The sequence below is a fragment of the Paramormyrops kingsleyae genome, chromosome 20, assembly GCF_048594095.1.
Source record: "Paramormyrops kingsleyae isolate MSU_618 chromosome 20, PKINGS_0.4, whole genome shotgun sequence".
In the NCBI taxonomy this organism is placed as follows: domain Eukaryota; kingdom Metazoa; phylum Chordata; class Actinopteri; order Osteoglossiformes; family Mormyridae; genus Paramormyrops; species Paramormyrops kingsleyae.
In genome coordinates, this window is record NC_132816.1 from 9,070,718 (window position 1) to 9,087,234 (window position 16,517).

Sequence of the window (16,517 nt, forward strand, 5' to 3'; positions counted from 1 at the left end):
AGGGAGAGCATGCAAACTCCAGAGACCCAATCACAGCAGGGGTGGGATTCAGCCCCACTGTGCTACCCTATGGGTGAAATTTGTGTGACAGTGAATTTCAGAGTCTCCTTTTCTATGTATGGTGCACTGTAAAAGTAGAATGCAACTTGATGTTAGATGAGAAACTGATACCGCATATTGACCACTGGCTTGTTTTAAAGAGATTGCGTACTCTGTGTGTGCCTTTTAGTAGGCTGTGGAATATTGTTTTAGGATATTAATGTGAAATTCAGTGCTTTTTCCATCTATAGGTTATTGAGGAGAGAGTAAGATAAGATTTACTCAAGCCCTTTATTTTATTTGTTTGGATGACGCTGGTGTTCACTTTATAAAGTGGTATTTATTGAAAGATATGCTTTGCTTATATAGACAGTCTATGGCTTGCAACACGATTTTTACGTACAATGTGTTTATTTTTCAGGGAGATTTTTTTTATTGCTGTCATGGCCCCTAGGGAACTAAGTAGGGTTATTATCTCAGTCAAGACTAATCAATTAACAGATCAGCTGGACTCAAAACCAGCATCAGGGCTGGGTCAAGTGTAGGGATAGGCTATTGTAGGCTTATAAGTGTGTGGTTAACCTCTTAAGCAACCAATACTTCAATAATCACAGAACAGTTTCACAATATCGCTGAGTGTGTAGCTATGGTGATATCACATATGAGAATTATCCAGAATGAATCATTGTGCAATACAAAAGCTGGGTTATAACCTGAAAATAGGTTGCATTAAACTTGAGATCTTGCATATCCAGTAAGCTTTAATTGGATGGCATGGTTAAGGCATTTTAATCTGATGAAGTGCTGAGCGAAATTACTCCACCTAACTGGTCTAGGCCATTTATAGTTTAGAAAATGATGCAGTTTCCCTTTTGATGTTAGGGAATTTGGTCTTGTGGTAGTGAGAGAGGTGTCGGTCTGGATGTGGTACATAAGCCACATGATTGAGGTGGATGTGGTTCTGTGAGCTCCTTGCTCATGCCAGCAGAACCTTTGTCACCTTTCAGGGTATGAACATTAAGGATTAGGCCTGGGCGGCACCTCACAATCATGAAATGCCAGCTGGATTGTTTTTGAACCACATTGGAAGCTTTGGCATGAAGGTGGCTTCAGGGATCTCATCAGTTATGTTAAACTGGACATCGTCATTTTCTTTACGTGACAGTTGTTACGTTTATAAGCTGTATAAGGGATGGGAAAGGTTTTAGATCATTGTGACTGTAATTTAACAAACAATTTATTAAACATGAATAGATGAATACTAATGAAAAAAGTAAGCAGTGTTGCACGGAAAATACTAAGGTTCCCTGTTATCCAAGACATTAAATTCATGTCAAGCAAGCAAATTTTGCTCCACTTTCTTGCCAAAGACATGCAGTTAGAGTAATTAGTGTCTCTAAATCACTCATAGTCTGTAATTGTGCTTGTCTGTGTATTATCCCTGTGATGGATTGGCATCCTACCCAGGGGGTACCTCAGCCTTGGGCCTGGTGCTGCCTGGCATGGGCTCCAGGCCCCTCTGTGACTCTGACCAGCAGAAGATGGGTGAATGGATGGAAATAGTTGTGTGTGTGTTCTGTTCTTCTGCTGCGTCTCTATATGTCTGGCCATTAGCCTAGGGCTTGCTGTTGCAGTAATGCTGTAACGTTTGTGGCTGCCATTGACAAACCTCAGTTTTCTCATTTTTGCTGTAATACATTTTGTGATGAAAGTTCTGTAACGTGCAGCGACCAGGTGTTATGGAGCTGAAGGTTGTGCGTATTTCATGCACATCCCACCGTGAAGATGCTGGCGGTGTGGAGTGAATGCTGTGCTTGTCAGGCGCCCAGCTGCTCTGTTGCTGCTCTGCACGACCGGCACCCTGCGTCTGTCCCCGTCCACGTCACTGTCCACGTCACTGTCCACATCACTGTCCCCGTCCACGTCACTGTCCACGTCATTGTCCACATCACTGTCCCTGTCCATGTCCCCATCCACTCCGGCTATCCCTAAGGTTTCTTAGATTTTCATTGTGGCTCTTGATTTAAATGATTTGTTTATGAAGTTGTGAACAATATCCCTATTTTGTTGAGATTCCCATTTATTCAATGGCTTATGGTTGTTCTATTAAACTATTACTATGGATTTGAAATAGGTCACATCCCGCTTGAGTTGCAACACTAATGAAAAACTGTAACTGTCTATCTAATCTCCACCATGTCTCATTTTTATTATTTTTTTTTCATCTGGCAGATTTGGCTGTTTTAAGTTCTGCTGTAAGTTTACTTGTAGCCGGCAGTATTTTGCTTATTGCTAGTGCTGTGCCTGTAGATGTACACAGAGGTGCTTAGAGGAACGCTGTGTTGCAGGGGTTCTTTCAAGCTGAACTGCATGTTTGCAGCCCCGTGAAGGATTTCTCAGCACCTCTGCATTTAGTTGTACCCTGACTTTATTTACCAGGCAAATCGTACACATGCAGGGAAGCTTTGTTCTTCAAAATGAGAATATCACCCAGAGCTTTCAGTCACAGGCTCTCCACCTAGATGCACTAGGTGGTCTGCTAAAATAACAAGTGAACACGATACTGCAGAACTGACATCACTGATATCACTGAAACACAGAGTATAAGGCAGTATGGAACACTATAGAATTTGTTGTAACAAAAGATAAAAACAGCGATATTGCCAGGTATCAGATCAATGACAGGTTGCACGTTTAGAGATGGGGAAGGTAGATAAGTGTTCGAAAAGCTTGCTTTGCTACAAACGTAGGTGTGTTTATTCAGGCGCAATTTAAATGTAATTATAGCTGGTATTTATAAGTACAAGTTGGCATATCAAAACCTCTAAACCTGTCTGCTGATGATTAATGAAGAGTGAAGACTTGATTCTGTACTGTTGTTTTGCCTGCTAGTTTCACAGAAGTGCACCATTATTTGGCACCACCAGTAAGCCAAATACTATTGATATGAGTCATTTGATGAAAATAAACAATGTTTTGAGAGAGGCATTAATCTGTTGAGATATGCTTCCACAATAAAATTTAGCTTTGGATAGATAATGAGCTAATGGAAGGAAAGTTTATTTTTTTTCTTTATCAATTTAATGTTTTAAATGCAGGTGAAAAGCTGTTCTGTTAAGCTGCTGCAATCGAGACCCCCCCCCCCACCCATACCCCCAAATGAGTAGAACTGTACTATCGTTATAAATAAATTTAACTTTGATGTAAGTTAGCTTTGCTGCGAAGGATCTGACACATTACTTACTAGGGATAGGTATTGAGAACCGGTGCTGAATTGGTACCGGTTCTGGACTGGGTGATACCGATACTATCGATAAGCTCTTGGACAAACTGCACCACTGTCGGTATTTTTGCAATTAATTCATTCTAAGGGTGCTTTCCTACTGAACCAAGTATTGTACTTTTAGTACTTAAAGAATGTGTTAGTTTTCCATTGGTGTAAAAACTGGTAGCGGCGCTGAATAACATCACAACGCAGGGCTGGGTATTTTGTACTGAATCCGAATCCGCTATAGTATATTAAACGGCTGTTGGGTGTGCAATATTAATGCCAACATTGCATGTTATGCACATGCAATTTTTACATCACTAGACAGCTAGGTTAAGATCAGGCTTTTTACTTTAAATTCTCTATGGACATTATAGCGCAGGGAGTTTGTTTTGTTAAAACATATTTACTTTGTCATAGGAAAAAACCTTAGCTAGCTTTGCAATTTTACTTATTATTCCTTTATGCAGTGTTTCCCCAACCATTATATTAAGGGGGCTCCCCGCCCCCCCAACGGCACCTCCCGCCCCTCCTTGAAGGTCAAGTTCATTTTTATTTAATTTTATTTTCTATATAGAGCCAGATCACAACAGAAGTCGTTTAAGGTTACCTTTCCTATAGAATAGGTCTATACATTGTCCTTTTATGAAACAAACTAAATAGTCATGTTATTTATTTTATTTACACAACAGCTTGTCATTTTTCTCTCTACACGGTCGCGCATTTACAATTCTCTGCTCTCTGTATCGCGCATGGCGGAGTTCCGCCTTAATGCGCGCGCACAGACACGTGCACACACACACAGGTGAGCACACTCCCACCAGTGGACAGGGAGCGCGGGTTGGAAAATATGTCGCGTCAACCACCTGAGAAGCAGAGAAAAATATCTGCGTTTTTTTTGACTGCTGTCATTAAAAGAAACACATTGAACACCATGAATCCTGTTGGTGTCCGTCTGCCCCCCCCCCCTCCCCCCCCAAAGCTGTAAACCTAGGGGAAACACTGTTTATGGATGATATATGTTCTGAAAACAGTTTAAAGTTTACCTCCACTGCTTTTGCATAAGTGTTCTCCGAGACAATCATAATCATTTTCATCCTTGCTGTTTAAATCACTCCTGGACGGGTTTTTGAGAAATGTATGTTGAACTCCTTTTTGCTTTATAAATACCCAATAAATATTACAGCAAAATAATACCGTGATGTGGTAGTATATTGTACAAATATTTCTTGTCCCTGCTATCCTGATCTTGCCGGATCTGTTCTTCCAACTAGAGCGCAATTAAAGGTTGGGTTTTTCATTTGTCCATCCATCCATTATTATTACTTTTATTTGTTTTTTTTTACTTTGTTTGTCCTTTTATTCTGAGTTTGCAGATGGCAGTTGTATGGTGTTTCATGCCATTGACAAACAAAGCTTTTCAGGTCCTGTACCAAAAAAAGCATCCCAGTTTGGCACATTTGTTACTGGTACGCGACCGGTCAGTGGAAGTCAGGGGAAGAGGGAAGGTACTGAAAGTACCATAACATAAGTACCATACCTGTTGCAGTGGAAAAGTGACCTAACATAGCACCGTTTTAAAATTCTAAACCGTCCCCTAATGATGATGTCACTGCAGGGGTCATGCGATCATATTTTAGGTGCATGTTTATATACCTTCCTCTCCAGTCATCATGACAGATAGGCTAAAGCCATAAAAAGTGTGGGCTCACTTTAGTAAATGTAATGCTTATGGAAGTAAATGAATGAGAAATGTTGTTAATGCAAAAAGGCACGTTATATTACACTAATCGAATAAAAACACATTGCATTAAACATTGAATTTTTCAGTGGAAATATTTCAGTTGTAGTTGCATTGGGAAAATAATCAATGCAAAAGTTCAGTTCCAAAATATACATTTTATAAAGTTCATTTTTATAATTCAGTCATCTGAATTCAGCTCGTTTACTTTCACCTGAAAATAAAGTTCAAAACAACAAATTCAGTTGGAAACATTGAATGTGTTTTAATGCCATCTTCATAATTCAAGATGTAATATTCAGTCCTTTTGTTTTCGCTTCACAAATACGCTGACAAAATTTCAGTGATTTTAAAATACAGTCCGACATTCAGCCTTCTATCTGGGACTAAAAAGATAGTGAAGCAGGAATACAGGAAACTAACTTATTTTTGCAAAAAAAATTATATTAAATAACTGTTAAATCTTCACATCGTGTCATATCTTTTTTTTTTTGCACCACATTATGGAGAGTAGTATTGATGAGTATTGATAAGTATGGACAGCAGTAACCAGTATCGGTATCAATAAAATCCTAGCAATACCCATCCCTATTACTTACTAATCATTTTGCGTGTTATTTTTATTTATTAAAAGCATAATGGGTGTAATTTTCTATCGTTTTTCGATATTTTATCTTATTAGACACGTTCGAAAACTTGCCTGCCTAAAATCGAGACCCTGTAATATGTGTTGTGTGTAAGGTACATACTTCTCTAAGCTGAGATTTGAACTGAATCAGTCACTGCACCTGCTCTTTTTCTATTACAAGGTCCTATACAGTGTTTGTTTTCGGTTGACTGTAGGCTTGGGTGGTAATACAGTAATATGGTATGCCGCGGGATCTACAAATAGCAACGATTTCAGTTTCAATACCGTTATACCGTCATAAAAACAATGCACTTATATAGGAGACAAGGATTAAATATTAGATACAATTTATTTAATGCCTAAAAATGCATATGCGTGGTTGTCATCACGTGACAGTGGGGAGGAGAAATAGAGAGGTGGGGAAAGATGGCGATTCGCGCACCAAGTGACCAGTGGCCTGTACTACGAAGCGGGGTTACTGGCTTATCGGGGTAACTTGTCAGATTTAAGGTACCACAGTTTAAATGGACTTCATATTCGCTCACTTACATTTTGCCCAGACTACCTTAAATCCAACAAGTTACCCCGATAAGCCAGTAACCCGGCTTCGTAGTACAGGCCACTGGTCTCGAAAAAGAACACAACTTCTGCAGTTTGGCAGTATTTCGGGTTTCGACCGAACGAGAAGGGAGAGGCGGTAAATACGGATTTATTTAATTGATTCAGGTATTTTTATTTGGTTTACGTTAAAAACAATATTGGAAATTAGACTGGAAAGTAGTTTTTGTTTAGGACTATTGCTTTGCAATACTTTTTATAATATGGATATGTTTATGTTAATTCAACTCTGGTTGACTGTTGTGGGTCTATTTGCACTTTTTATAAGCTGCTGTTCTTTGTTATTAAAAGTTGTTCAGGCGGTGTGATTTAATTTGATTTGTGTGCGCGTCTCTGCGCGAAAACTGTTCTGGATGTTTATGTTAATTTAATTCTGTTTGACTGTTGTATTTGCACTTTTTTATAAACTGCTATTTGTTGCTAATAAAAGTTGTTAATATTGTTCTGCATGTTATTTTGTTATTGTTTCAGTATTAGTGTTTGGTATTCAGTGTCTGAACGGTTTAGGCACAAGCCAACAGTTTGGTGACGCTATCTGAGCCTTACGTCGCAATTTTTTTTATTCACGGTAATACCATATACCGAGGTAAAATAGGGAGGAGGTTTGACGGTATCAAAATTTGGATACCGCACAAGCCTAGTTGACTGTTTAGTTCTGGTTTTGCTTTACCTACTGGTAGCTTGTCTGTGTGTGTGACAGCCCTACAGCAGTACAAGCTTCCAGATGCCCAAAGGCTTGTTTTGAAACTTATTGAATTTTCTGAAAATATGTGGGTAGGAAGTGATCATAATTGTGAAGAATACAGCTGTACCTCAAATCAGTTTTGGTATCTAAATTAAAAGTTAGTTTAAATGTTTACATACTTTAATAATAATGGCTCGACAGAATAATTCCCCAGTACAGCTTGCCAGATTGCTTGAAGGCATAATGGCACCAAGCTGCATCTGTATAAAGTTTCTTTCTTTTTTTTTGTTTGGAAAAGAAATTTGGTTTTTAATTGGCCTTACGTGACCTGAGGTGTTTCCCAAAGCCTTCTTACCGCTACACGGTTCATAAGATATATCTGTTACATAGAACTTATGAACGAGGTAACGTTAAGAAGGCTTCGGGAAACTCACCCCTGGCCGGTTTAGGGAAATATCTGCTGGGTTCTTGTGTTGGAAGAAGAACACTGATCCTGAATACTGATCCACAGGTGACTTTGCACAGTAGCGTATTCTCCAGGTTAGCCCTTATAGAACTCTCTTGACCCAGCATAAATCCAGATTTTTCTTTTAATTCTGTTTTAATTCATATATTTAACTCAACAAAGCTTGTGTCTATGAGCAGATTTTCTCTCTGCCATCTTTTCCAAGCAGGAGATTGACTCTGCCTGCCTGAATCGACGGCATACGGCTCTCACACACTGCATTTTGCAGTGCATTGTGGGGTGTCATGAGTGATCTCCATGCGTGATGTGACACGCATTCCTGATGAATTACAAATATTGCTTAAACTTGCTGTAAATCGGGTGGAATACACTTCAGGGTGATTGTGTGCCAGCAGCAGGTATGTTTTTGGAAAGCTTGTGGTGATCGTGGTGATCTGTGTGCTGCTCTCCTGCCGCCTGTGTGTGTATCCACAGCAGCAGAGCAGTTCTGCACAGACACTGTGCTATTTGCTGTGCGTGCCAGATGCTGTGCCGCTAACGGTCTTCCCCCGCCCATGTCTCCCTGTCCTCTCTCCTCGTTCTCAGTTGACTGCAGAGGGGATGTCAGGCAGTAAGGCTCTGGGGGGGGCCCGGCGACGGCGGACCCGCTGCAGGCGCTGCCAGGCCTGCATGCGGACTGAGTGTGGGGAGTGCCATTTCTGCAAGGATATGAAGAAGTTCGGGGGACCCGGCCGCATGAAGCAGTCCTGCCTTCTCCGGCAGTGCACAGCGGTGAGTTGGAGGGTGCCTGGGCAGTGCACAGCGGTGAGTTGGAGGGTGCCTGGGCAGTGCACAGCGGTGAGTTGGAGGGTGCCTGGGCAGTGCACAGCGGTGAGTTGGAGGGTGCCTGGGCTTCTAATGCAGTGCGCAACAGTGACGGGTCAGGGGGGCTGGGTTTCTCCGGGAATGCACAGTGGTGGGCGGGGGGAGGGCGCCTGGGTTTGTCAAGTAGTGCTCAGCAGTAACGGCTTGGGCTTCTCCGGCAGCGTGTGGTGTGGTGGGGTGGTGTAGGGTGGTTGGGAGGGGGGGGGGGGAGGGAGCACTTGGGCTCCTCCAGCAGTGCACAGTGGCGGGGGTCAAAGGAACATGCAGGGTGTGTTGTGTACGAGTGAATGTTCTTCAGACGGATGGTCTGCTGTAATGGACCTTCACTGGGATGTGGAGGCGTGGGTTTCCAGTGCACTAGCACAGACACACATAAATTAAATCACAAATTTCATGTGCTGTGCAGCCAGCCTGATGTAATACAGCTGCACCTTAACTGTCGAGTGAAAGCTTCCAACGCAGCAAGCTGATTGCACAACCCCTACAAAACAGATCACGCGACCGACTATGTGAACGTTGCAGAACTAGCTGTGCAGCTAACTGGTGCACATTTGTGTAATCAGAAAGCACTGTCTAATGAATAATATAGTTTGAAATGGATTTCAGTGTGGCAGCTAATTGAACCACTCTTAGCATGAACGTGCGCTCCACTGGTTCTGCAGTGAAGTGTGTTGGTGATATAGCTCATCACTGTGCACTATAGGGCTAAATTAAGCAGAAGCAGTGATATTCTGGCTTTCTAGGGAAAAGCTGCAGCAGGATGTTTCCATGATGGGATCTTTTTTGAAAAGCAGTTTTGTGCGTCCAGTAGCGAGTTTGAGAGTGGCAGGATTTCATGGTGGCATCTACCCTTGGTGCGGCAGATGTCCATGTAAATTACATTTGGCTCTGTATGTCGGGGTATAGGTCTTGACACCTATAACACACAAAGATGGTTATATTATATTTTTCATCAGGAAGTACAGGCATTTCTGCTGTGATGTGATAGATGCATTTTTTTGCGTCATGTAGAATCATGCAAGGGGCAGGTCTTATGGAAAAAAGTTAGCTGGGGCAGGTCAACCAAAACCCAGTCAGACCACGAAGTACTTTGTAAGATCAAGCTTGTCTTTGAGTGTTAAAGCTTTTCTTCTACGCTCAACACCAGAAATTTGACTAGAACTACGATTTAAATCAATCTAGCATGTACTGAAGTATCCTACTTTGTGTTTTTTTTTCTCTAAACAAGACATCCAACAAGGGGCACTTGCCTCACACCTCTGGGACCCGGGTTCGAGTCTCCACCTGGGTTACATGTGTGTGGAGTTTGCATATTCTCCTCATGTCGTTTTGGGGTTTCCTCCGGGTACTCTGGTTTCCCCCCACAGTCCAAAGACATACTGAGACTAATTGGAGTTACTTTCGCTGCAAGGAAATACAGTGGTACCTCAGAACTTGAATTTAATCCGTTCAGAACTCCGGATTGAATCCTAAAAAGTTCGAGTTGTGATGGAATTTTCCCCATAAGAAATAATGGAAAACCAATTAATTGGTTCCCGGCCCCAAAAAATTACATCTAAATATGTTTTTTTTTTTTTTTTAGCATTTAAAAACAAAATGAACCGGATAAAACAAGAACAGCATATACTATACTAAACACATCTAAGCACATTTATCAAAACAGCAATTTGTAAAGTAAGAAAATAAATGTAACAATGTGTAAAGTTAAAAAAAACAATGTGTCCTGCCCCAATTGTCCGCTCCTTCCGTGTGCCACACCCCCTCGTTAACCCCATGTGGAATCCCCATGTGATCAGCTGTTTCTGGTCGTTGTCATTAGTCCTCTGTATTTAGTCCGCGTTTCAGTTTGTTTCCCCAGTCCGATCATTGTATTGTCGGTCTGCGTTTTGCCTGCCTTACCTGTAATTAAACCCCGTATTCCCCGATACCCTCACGTCTGCGCCTTTGTCTCCGTTCTGTCCCTGCTCTGCACAATAGTATTATTATAATTAAATGTATTAATTGTTTATTATTAATATTAAATTAATTAATAAGAAATCTTTATTTTAAAATGTAATTTATTATATAATCATTACTGTTACTGTCTATCATTGTCTAAATGTATTTTTACTGTCTAAATATATGTATTCAGCTAGTGTAAACATGCACGATGCTATCACAGAGACTGAAGTGTTACCCTATGTTTCAGTTGAGAGACATGCCGTGTGACTCATTTCTCCGCGTGTACAAGTTATCTTAGGTCGGCGTTCAAGGTTTGACTTCTGAGATTCAGATCGAGCTCTAGGTAAATTTTTTTCAAACTGGTTGGTTCGACTTAAGAAATTCGAGTCCTAATGAGTTCAAGAACTGAGGTACCACTGTATGTTGTATTCCATTGAAATGATATCGAGCAAAAACGGGTAATTTGTCGACACTGCTTTGTGTCTGTTTGTACAACATCAGATATAAGAGAATTGGATTATGCTGCTGCTGTTAATTTTATATGTACATTTAGGTTGTAATTACAAATGTTCTGTGAAATTCATTCTTAATAAAATTTTTAATAATTGTGACTTGTAGACACTCTTTGGCGAGAATGTGAACTACTGACTTGCCTTTCCCAGGAAAGGCAGAGACTCTTTTGGGAAATGAGTTTGGTTCAGCTCCTTTTATCTGTTTTGTAAATATTGTAATATTTGTTGCAAAGATTTAAAATGTCACAATGTGAATTTTCCAATATCATTTAGCTCTAGTTTCAAAGCTACTTTTAATGTTTTATGTTATTCTGTTGCAGCAGCGAGTGACGTCTCATTTTGTGTGGAAATAAATTGAATAGCCTGTAAGACAGGGAAATGATTAGAATCGTGTTAAACTGCCCAGGGCACAGGCTATTAAATGTTACTGTATGCTACTGCACATGAACCATCTCTTTGCTTTAATTTGTTTAATTTATTCAGGCTCATTTTTAATGTTTTACAGTATTATTTTGCAGCAGTATATCATTTTGTATGGAAAGAAAAGTATTTCGATAACCTACTCCATGCACGTCTGTGTTTTGTGAGGGCAGGGTTAATTGAATATTATTTGAGTAATGACTGTTGAAATTCGACTAGTAATTCTGCCTGAAATGTCCATCCCTAATACAAATCTAATGATCTTTGCTAGGAGGATCTTTCCCCTGTTCACCAGTCACATATGAGTTGCTTTGTGTTTTATAGTAAAATTGCCTGTGTTCTTTTCATTAGGAGTACAGTTGAGTTCGTTTTAACAAATGCTTAGAATGATCTGAAAACTACAGTAAGGTAAACATATTATAAATATATATTATTATGTCACACATCGTGGTAAGGGCTGTTACCTGGCCTCTGTTCCTGGACTTAAGGTAAGACCGCGGAGACTGTGATAGACCACTGGAGTAGGGGGCTCTTTAACCCATCGCACTGAATCCCGTAGCCAAATTATGCAACAACAAACCTCCCTCCAGTATAAAGAAGTAAGAGGAGTGGCCATGTATACCCATGCCCTGTACACCGGGCGGTGAACCGCTGTCATAGTCATCACTGGTGTGATCGTGCGCCACCATATGGATTTGCACTATAGCACCGTGAGAAGTCTACAGCCTAATTATACAACAGCCTATTTATAAAAAATGAAGCACTTTATTTTCTTCAAAGCTTCAGTTGTAATCTGAATACTTGTCATTATATAGTATATGTAACCGGTATATTTGCATTGCGGGTGTCGCGATAGCAAATAAACAAATTCAAAAGAAACTGATTTTGTGTAATTATACACATTAAACAAAATAACCTGGTTACACACACACACACACACACATATATAGTAGCAAATAAAAAAGTGAAACATATTAACTAAATCAGCATATATATGCCCCGCAGCCTTCATGCAAGGTGTGTGGTACAGCTACCCAGTTAACACTAGGACCGCCCTTTTCCCATGTCAATAAACATCAAACTTCTTTATCCTCCAAGCAAGACGTACTTCATTGTACCTCTTGTTTGAGCTAATGTGCCATTAATGTTAATAACCGCAGCGAATCTAACGCCCTCAACCAAAAAGCCACAATGTTCGTAACAGAACGGCTGCTCTGTCCTGAAACTGTAAAGCTTAAAAGTTTTCATACGCAGTATTTTAGAACATCCCCCATGCCCAACTGCAATTGCAATTAAACTGTACTGCCTATATAGCTAAGCAGTTTATAATGTATTAGTTTAGACAAATGGACAGGACATTCTACTACTCGCAAGACTGGGAAAAGAGTAATACCGTGATATAATACTGTCACTATCCAAAAAGTGAAAAATACCGTGATAATAATTTTCGGTCACCCCTAGTGCCCTATCTGTATGTAGGGTTGTGTGTGTCCTGGGGTGTAACACACTGCATTCTTCCTCTCCCCCCGCTAGCCTGTGCTGCCCCACACGGCCGTTTGTCTTTCCTGTGGCGAGGCAGGGAAGGAGGACACGGTGGAAACGGAGGAGGAGAAATTCAGCCTTTCACTTATGGAGTGCACCATCTGCAATGAGATCATCCACCCGGGGTGCCTGAAGGTAGTTCTCTCTCTGCCTGTGCTGTGCTGTGCTGTGCTGTGAGTATGTATTATGTGGGGTCTGTATTGATAATGCATGTCATTACAAATATCAGACCTCATGCATGTACTTACATGGTTTACGTGTTCTAATGCTAATTCCTAGTCCCAGTTGATAAACCACATTCAAACCTCACTGGCCATATTTGTAGATGCACTGTGGTCTAAACTAGGGGTTCCTTTTGATGACTGTGAACTGGTTTACCTCTCCAAGTTACTTGTGGATTGGACCAGCGTTGGGGGCTGTATTCATAAATGCAAGACAGTGGTTTTGACGGCTTTCTTGCAGTTTTCTCTGCCTGAAGAACAGATGATGTGCTGTTTCGGTTTGGTTGCCAAGGCAGCCCTGTTGCTTTTAAACAGGAGCTAGGGGAGTTGATTGTTAGATCAAGGAGACTAACAATAACTCACGACACGTAACGCTGTGTCCTGTTAAGTGTGTGTTATGTGGCGTAACACAATAGGCAGTATTACTGTGCTGTGTGTAAATAGGATCAAACTATCATATTTATAGATTCAGATGATCATGTTGGGTGATATTTGGGTGATTTGTGGTTCATCGGCTTAGGGCCTGTGATCAGATAGTCGCTGGTTCAAATCCAGTGGCTGACGGAATGATTTTTACCATTGGGCTCGTCAGCAAGGCCTTTAATCCCAAATTTCTCCAGGGACTGGCTGCTAAATAAAACAATACAAAAACCTTCATTCCTTCTTTGCATGGAATATTTTTGCTAGAGCCCAGGCCTGTTACCTGTTCAGTAGCAGCCCTTATGGTTAGTTGAATGCATTTGCCAACGCGTTACATAATCTATGCTCAAACAAGACAGTCATACTTATTCAGGCATCAGAGCAGTCGCTCACGTTTAATGCCTTTGCGAGAGCTGATGCAGCACAGTGACGCAGCACAGTGACACAGCACGTCTCTCTGCCTCCTGCCGGCCCCCAGCACGTGAAGCTGCTTCTTGAGCCGCATCTCCTAATGTCATACATGTTGTTATGACTGCGTCTACACGCTAGTGTCTGGGTACTGGCGCTAATCTGACCTGTCTGGCATGTCTCTCCGCAGATGAATAAAGCAGAAGGTATCATTAATGATGAAATCCCCAATTGCTGGGAATGTCCCAAGTGTCACAAAGAAGGCAAGACGAGTAAGGTGAGACACGGCACCTCGACGTAATGGTCTCCCTGAAGGCGTCACACACAAACTCACCCTGACTTCCCCACCCACGGCCCACTGGCTCTGACCCTGTCTGTGAATGAACTGCAGGCGAATCTGAGCCATTAATACCAGTTAAAAAAAAATTATCAGTCAGACTGAACCTGTTGGGTATTCAGATCAGTCTGTTGCGTAGCTTTGAACTTTCCGAATTATGAAATTTTAACAAAAATCTTTGTGCCAGAAGACCACTAAGGTTAACCTCTTCATGGAATTATCCTCCTAAGGATTTCTGCTGCCTGTCTGTCAGTTGTGGGGTCATGCTGATTCACATGGTCCTTTTTTTTTTTTAAACTCTGTAATAGGCCTGGCCGGTACGCCGGTATTATGGTACAACCCGGTATTTAGAAATCCCGAAGGTATAATTTTTAATACTGCCAAAAATACGGACGCTCCTCTTTCGTTGACACTGATACGGAGATGCTGTATTGAGGTGGTGTATCCCAAAGCGTTAGAGGTGATTTGACCCTCATTTAAGTTTAAAAAGAAAAACGCAAGTCACACGCATATGCGCAGGTTAATGCCGCAAACCCAAAACGCGCCGTGAATACGCCGTAACCGGTTGGAGCATGTGCAGCATGCATGCGGCCGCAGATCGAACAATGACAGTGCTGGCGATTAAACGAAGGGTGATCTGTTTGACTCTTCAACAAGGAGTCGTCTCCTCATTTCCCTAGCGCTCCACTTCCGCAGTGACGGGCCCCTTGAGGCTTTACAGTAGCCTACATGATCTGTATTTTTTTTTTAATGCCGTCATATACTGTATACCACATAACACATCTAGAAGGTTGGACTGTATGAAAAAACAGATGCTACTTAATCACAAGCCTAATCTGTAGTGATATTTTCATAAATTGATTACTTGATTTATTGCTTTCATATTTTTGTTCTAAATATTTTCTTTTATGAAAACGCACATTATTTTTTGCACAGCTGACATGCATGTGTGAAGCTGTGCTCATTTCGGCTTCCGCACTTACTGCTCAGATCACTCTATAGCTTTGCCATTCTTTCGCGACGTGTGTGATTTCACAGTTTTCACAGTTGCGTGTTTAAAGAGATGCCCTCAAGTTTGGCCCAGTTGCCTTTTGTTGTTTGTAGACTGGCTACTCGAGGGAGGCCTATTGCCCCCTTGGCAGTTTGTTCATTTTCTTTATTTCCGTATCCCTCTCAGGACCAGGGCGATGGCCTGGGGAAGCGGCGGACGGACAATGGGGAGGTTAGCCGATGGAAGCTTATGGATGAGCCTCCCCCAACCAAAAAGAAGCCCTCTGCCATTGACGACGCCGGCCAGGGAGTCCACAAGCGCAAGAAGGAGAAGGAGCAGGCCCTGGAGAGTGCCCCCAAGAAGAAGGTCTGTGGGCACGGGGGGGGCGGTGGTGCGGTGGCGCGGTCCGATGGCCATAAAAGCCAGCCCTGTGGCGTCTGACCCGGGTGGTGTCCTGCTGTGACCCCCACGGGTGGCTAGCAGAACGTCGCGCACCTTTCCAGCTCTGCACTGCAGTACTGACGCCTGTTCCTCCTCTCTTATTTTCTCCTAATCTCAGGCAAAAGGAGGCAGAGAGAAACACTTAAAAAAGGTACGTTTGCTTGGAGCAGTGGCGTTACACGTGAAGCAGGTCACATAAGCATCCGTTTCTGGTCAGGGTCATGACGGTGGGGTGGAGGTACGCTGCTGGACATACATGCATGCAGAGCAAAGGTGTAGGATTCAAACCTTCCAGAGGAGAGGCCATTCGGCCCATCAGGCTCATTTGGGGAGAACTTGAGTAATAGCTCAGAGTTGTTAAAATCTTCTCTAGCTCTTAAAGCAGGGGTGGCCAATCTTATCCGCAAAGGGCCGGTGTGTATACGGGCTTTCGCTGCAACTCCCTAATTAGATTACTAATTAGAGGACTGATTGGCTGAAGAGTCCTCACACCTGGGTTTGAACAGCTGACCTACAGGTTATCCCAAAAACCTGCATACACACCTGCCCTTTGCGGATAAGATTGGCTACCCCTGTCTTAAAGGAACCCAGGGTTTTAGCTTCCACTACACTAGCAGGAAGACTATTCCATACTCCAACTACACGCTGTGTAAAGAAGTGTTTTCTCAAATTCAGTTTAAAATGTTCTCCCGCTAATTTCCACCTATGGCCACGAGTTCTAGTATTTAAACTAATATTGAAGTAGCCATTTGGCTGAACAGCATCCAGACCTGTTAGAATCTTATATACCTGGATCATGTCCCCCCTTAGTCTCCTTTGCTCGAGGCTGAACAGATTCAGCTCAGCTGACCTCTCCTCATAAGACATTCCTCTAAGGCCAGGAATCATTCTTGTAGCCCTACATTGCACCTTTTCCAAGGCAGCAATGTCCTTTTTAAGGTATGGTGACCAAACCTGCACACAATATTCCAGGTG

General features: G+C 42.0%; 1 protein-coding gene across 3 annotated transcripts in view; it reads left to right on the top strand.

The window, feature by feature from the left end:
• Positions 1 to 16,517, top strand: part of LOC111850730 (F-box/LRR-repeat protein 19) — a 40,767-nt gene that overhangs the window by 4,267 nt on the left and 19,983 nt on the right. For 2 of the 3 annotated variants that reach the window (XM_072703931.1, XM_072703932.1), the window contains exons 2-6: positions 8,031 to 8,216; positions 12,716 to 12,859; positions 13,964 to 14,050; positions 15,288 to 15,467; positions 15,661 to 15,693. In XM_072703931.1, the coding sequence (XP_072560032.1) occupies positions 8,046 to 8,216; positions 12,716 to 12,859; positions 13,964 to 14,050; positions 15,288 to 15,467; positions 15,661 to 15,693 (615 nt within the window). In that variant the 5' untranslated portion in view covers positions 8,031 to 8,045. The remainder of the gene's footprint in view (positions 1 to 8,030; positions 8,217 to 12,715; positions 12,860 to 13,963; positions 14,051 to 15,287; positions 15,468 to 15,660; positions 15,694 to 16,517) is intronic. The other variant, XM_072703933.1, reaches the window with a different exon arrangement.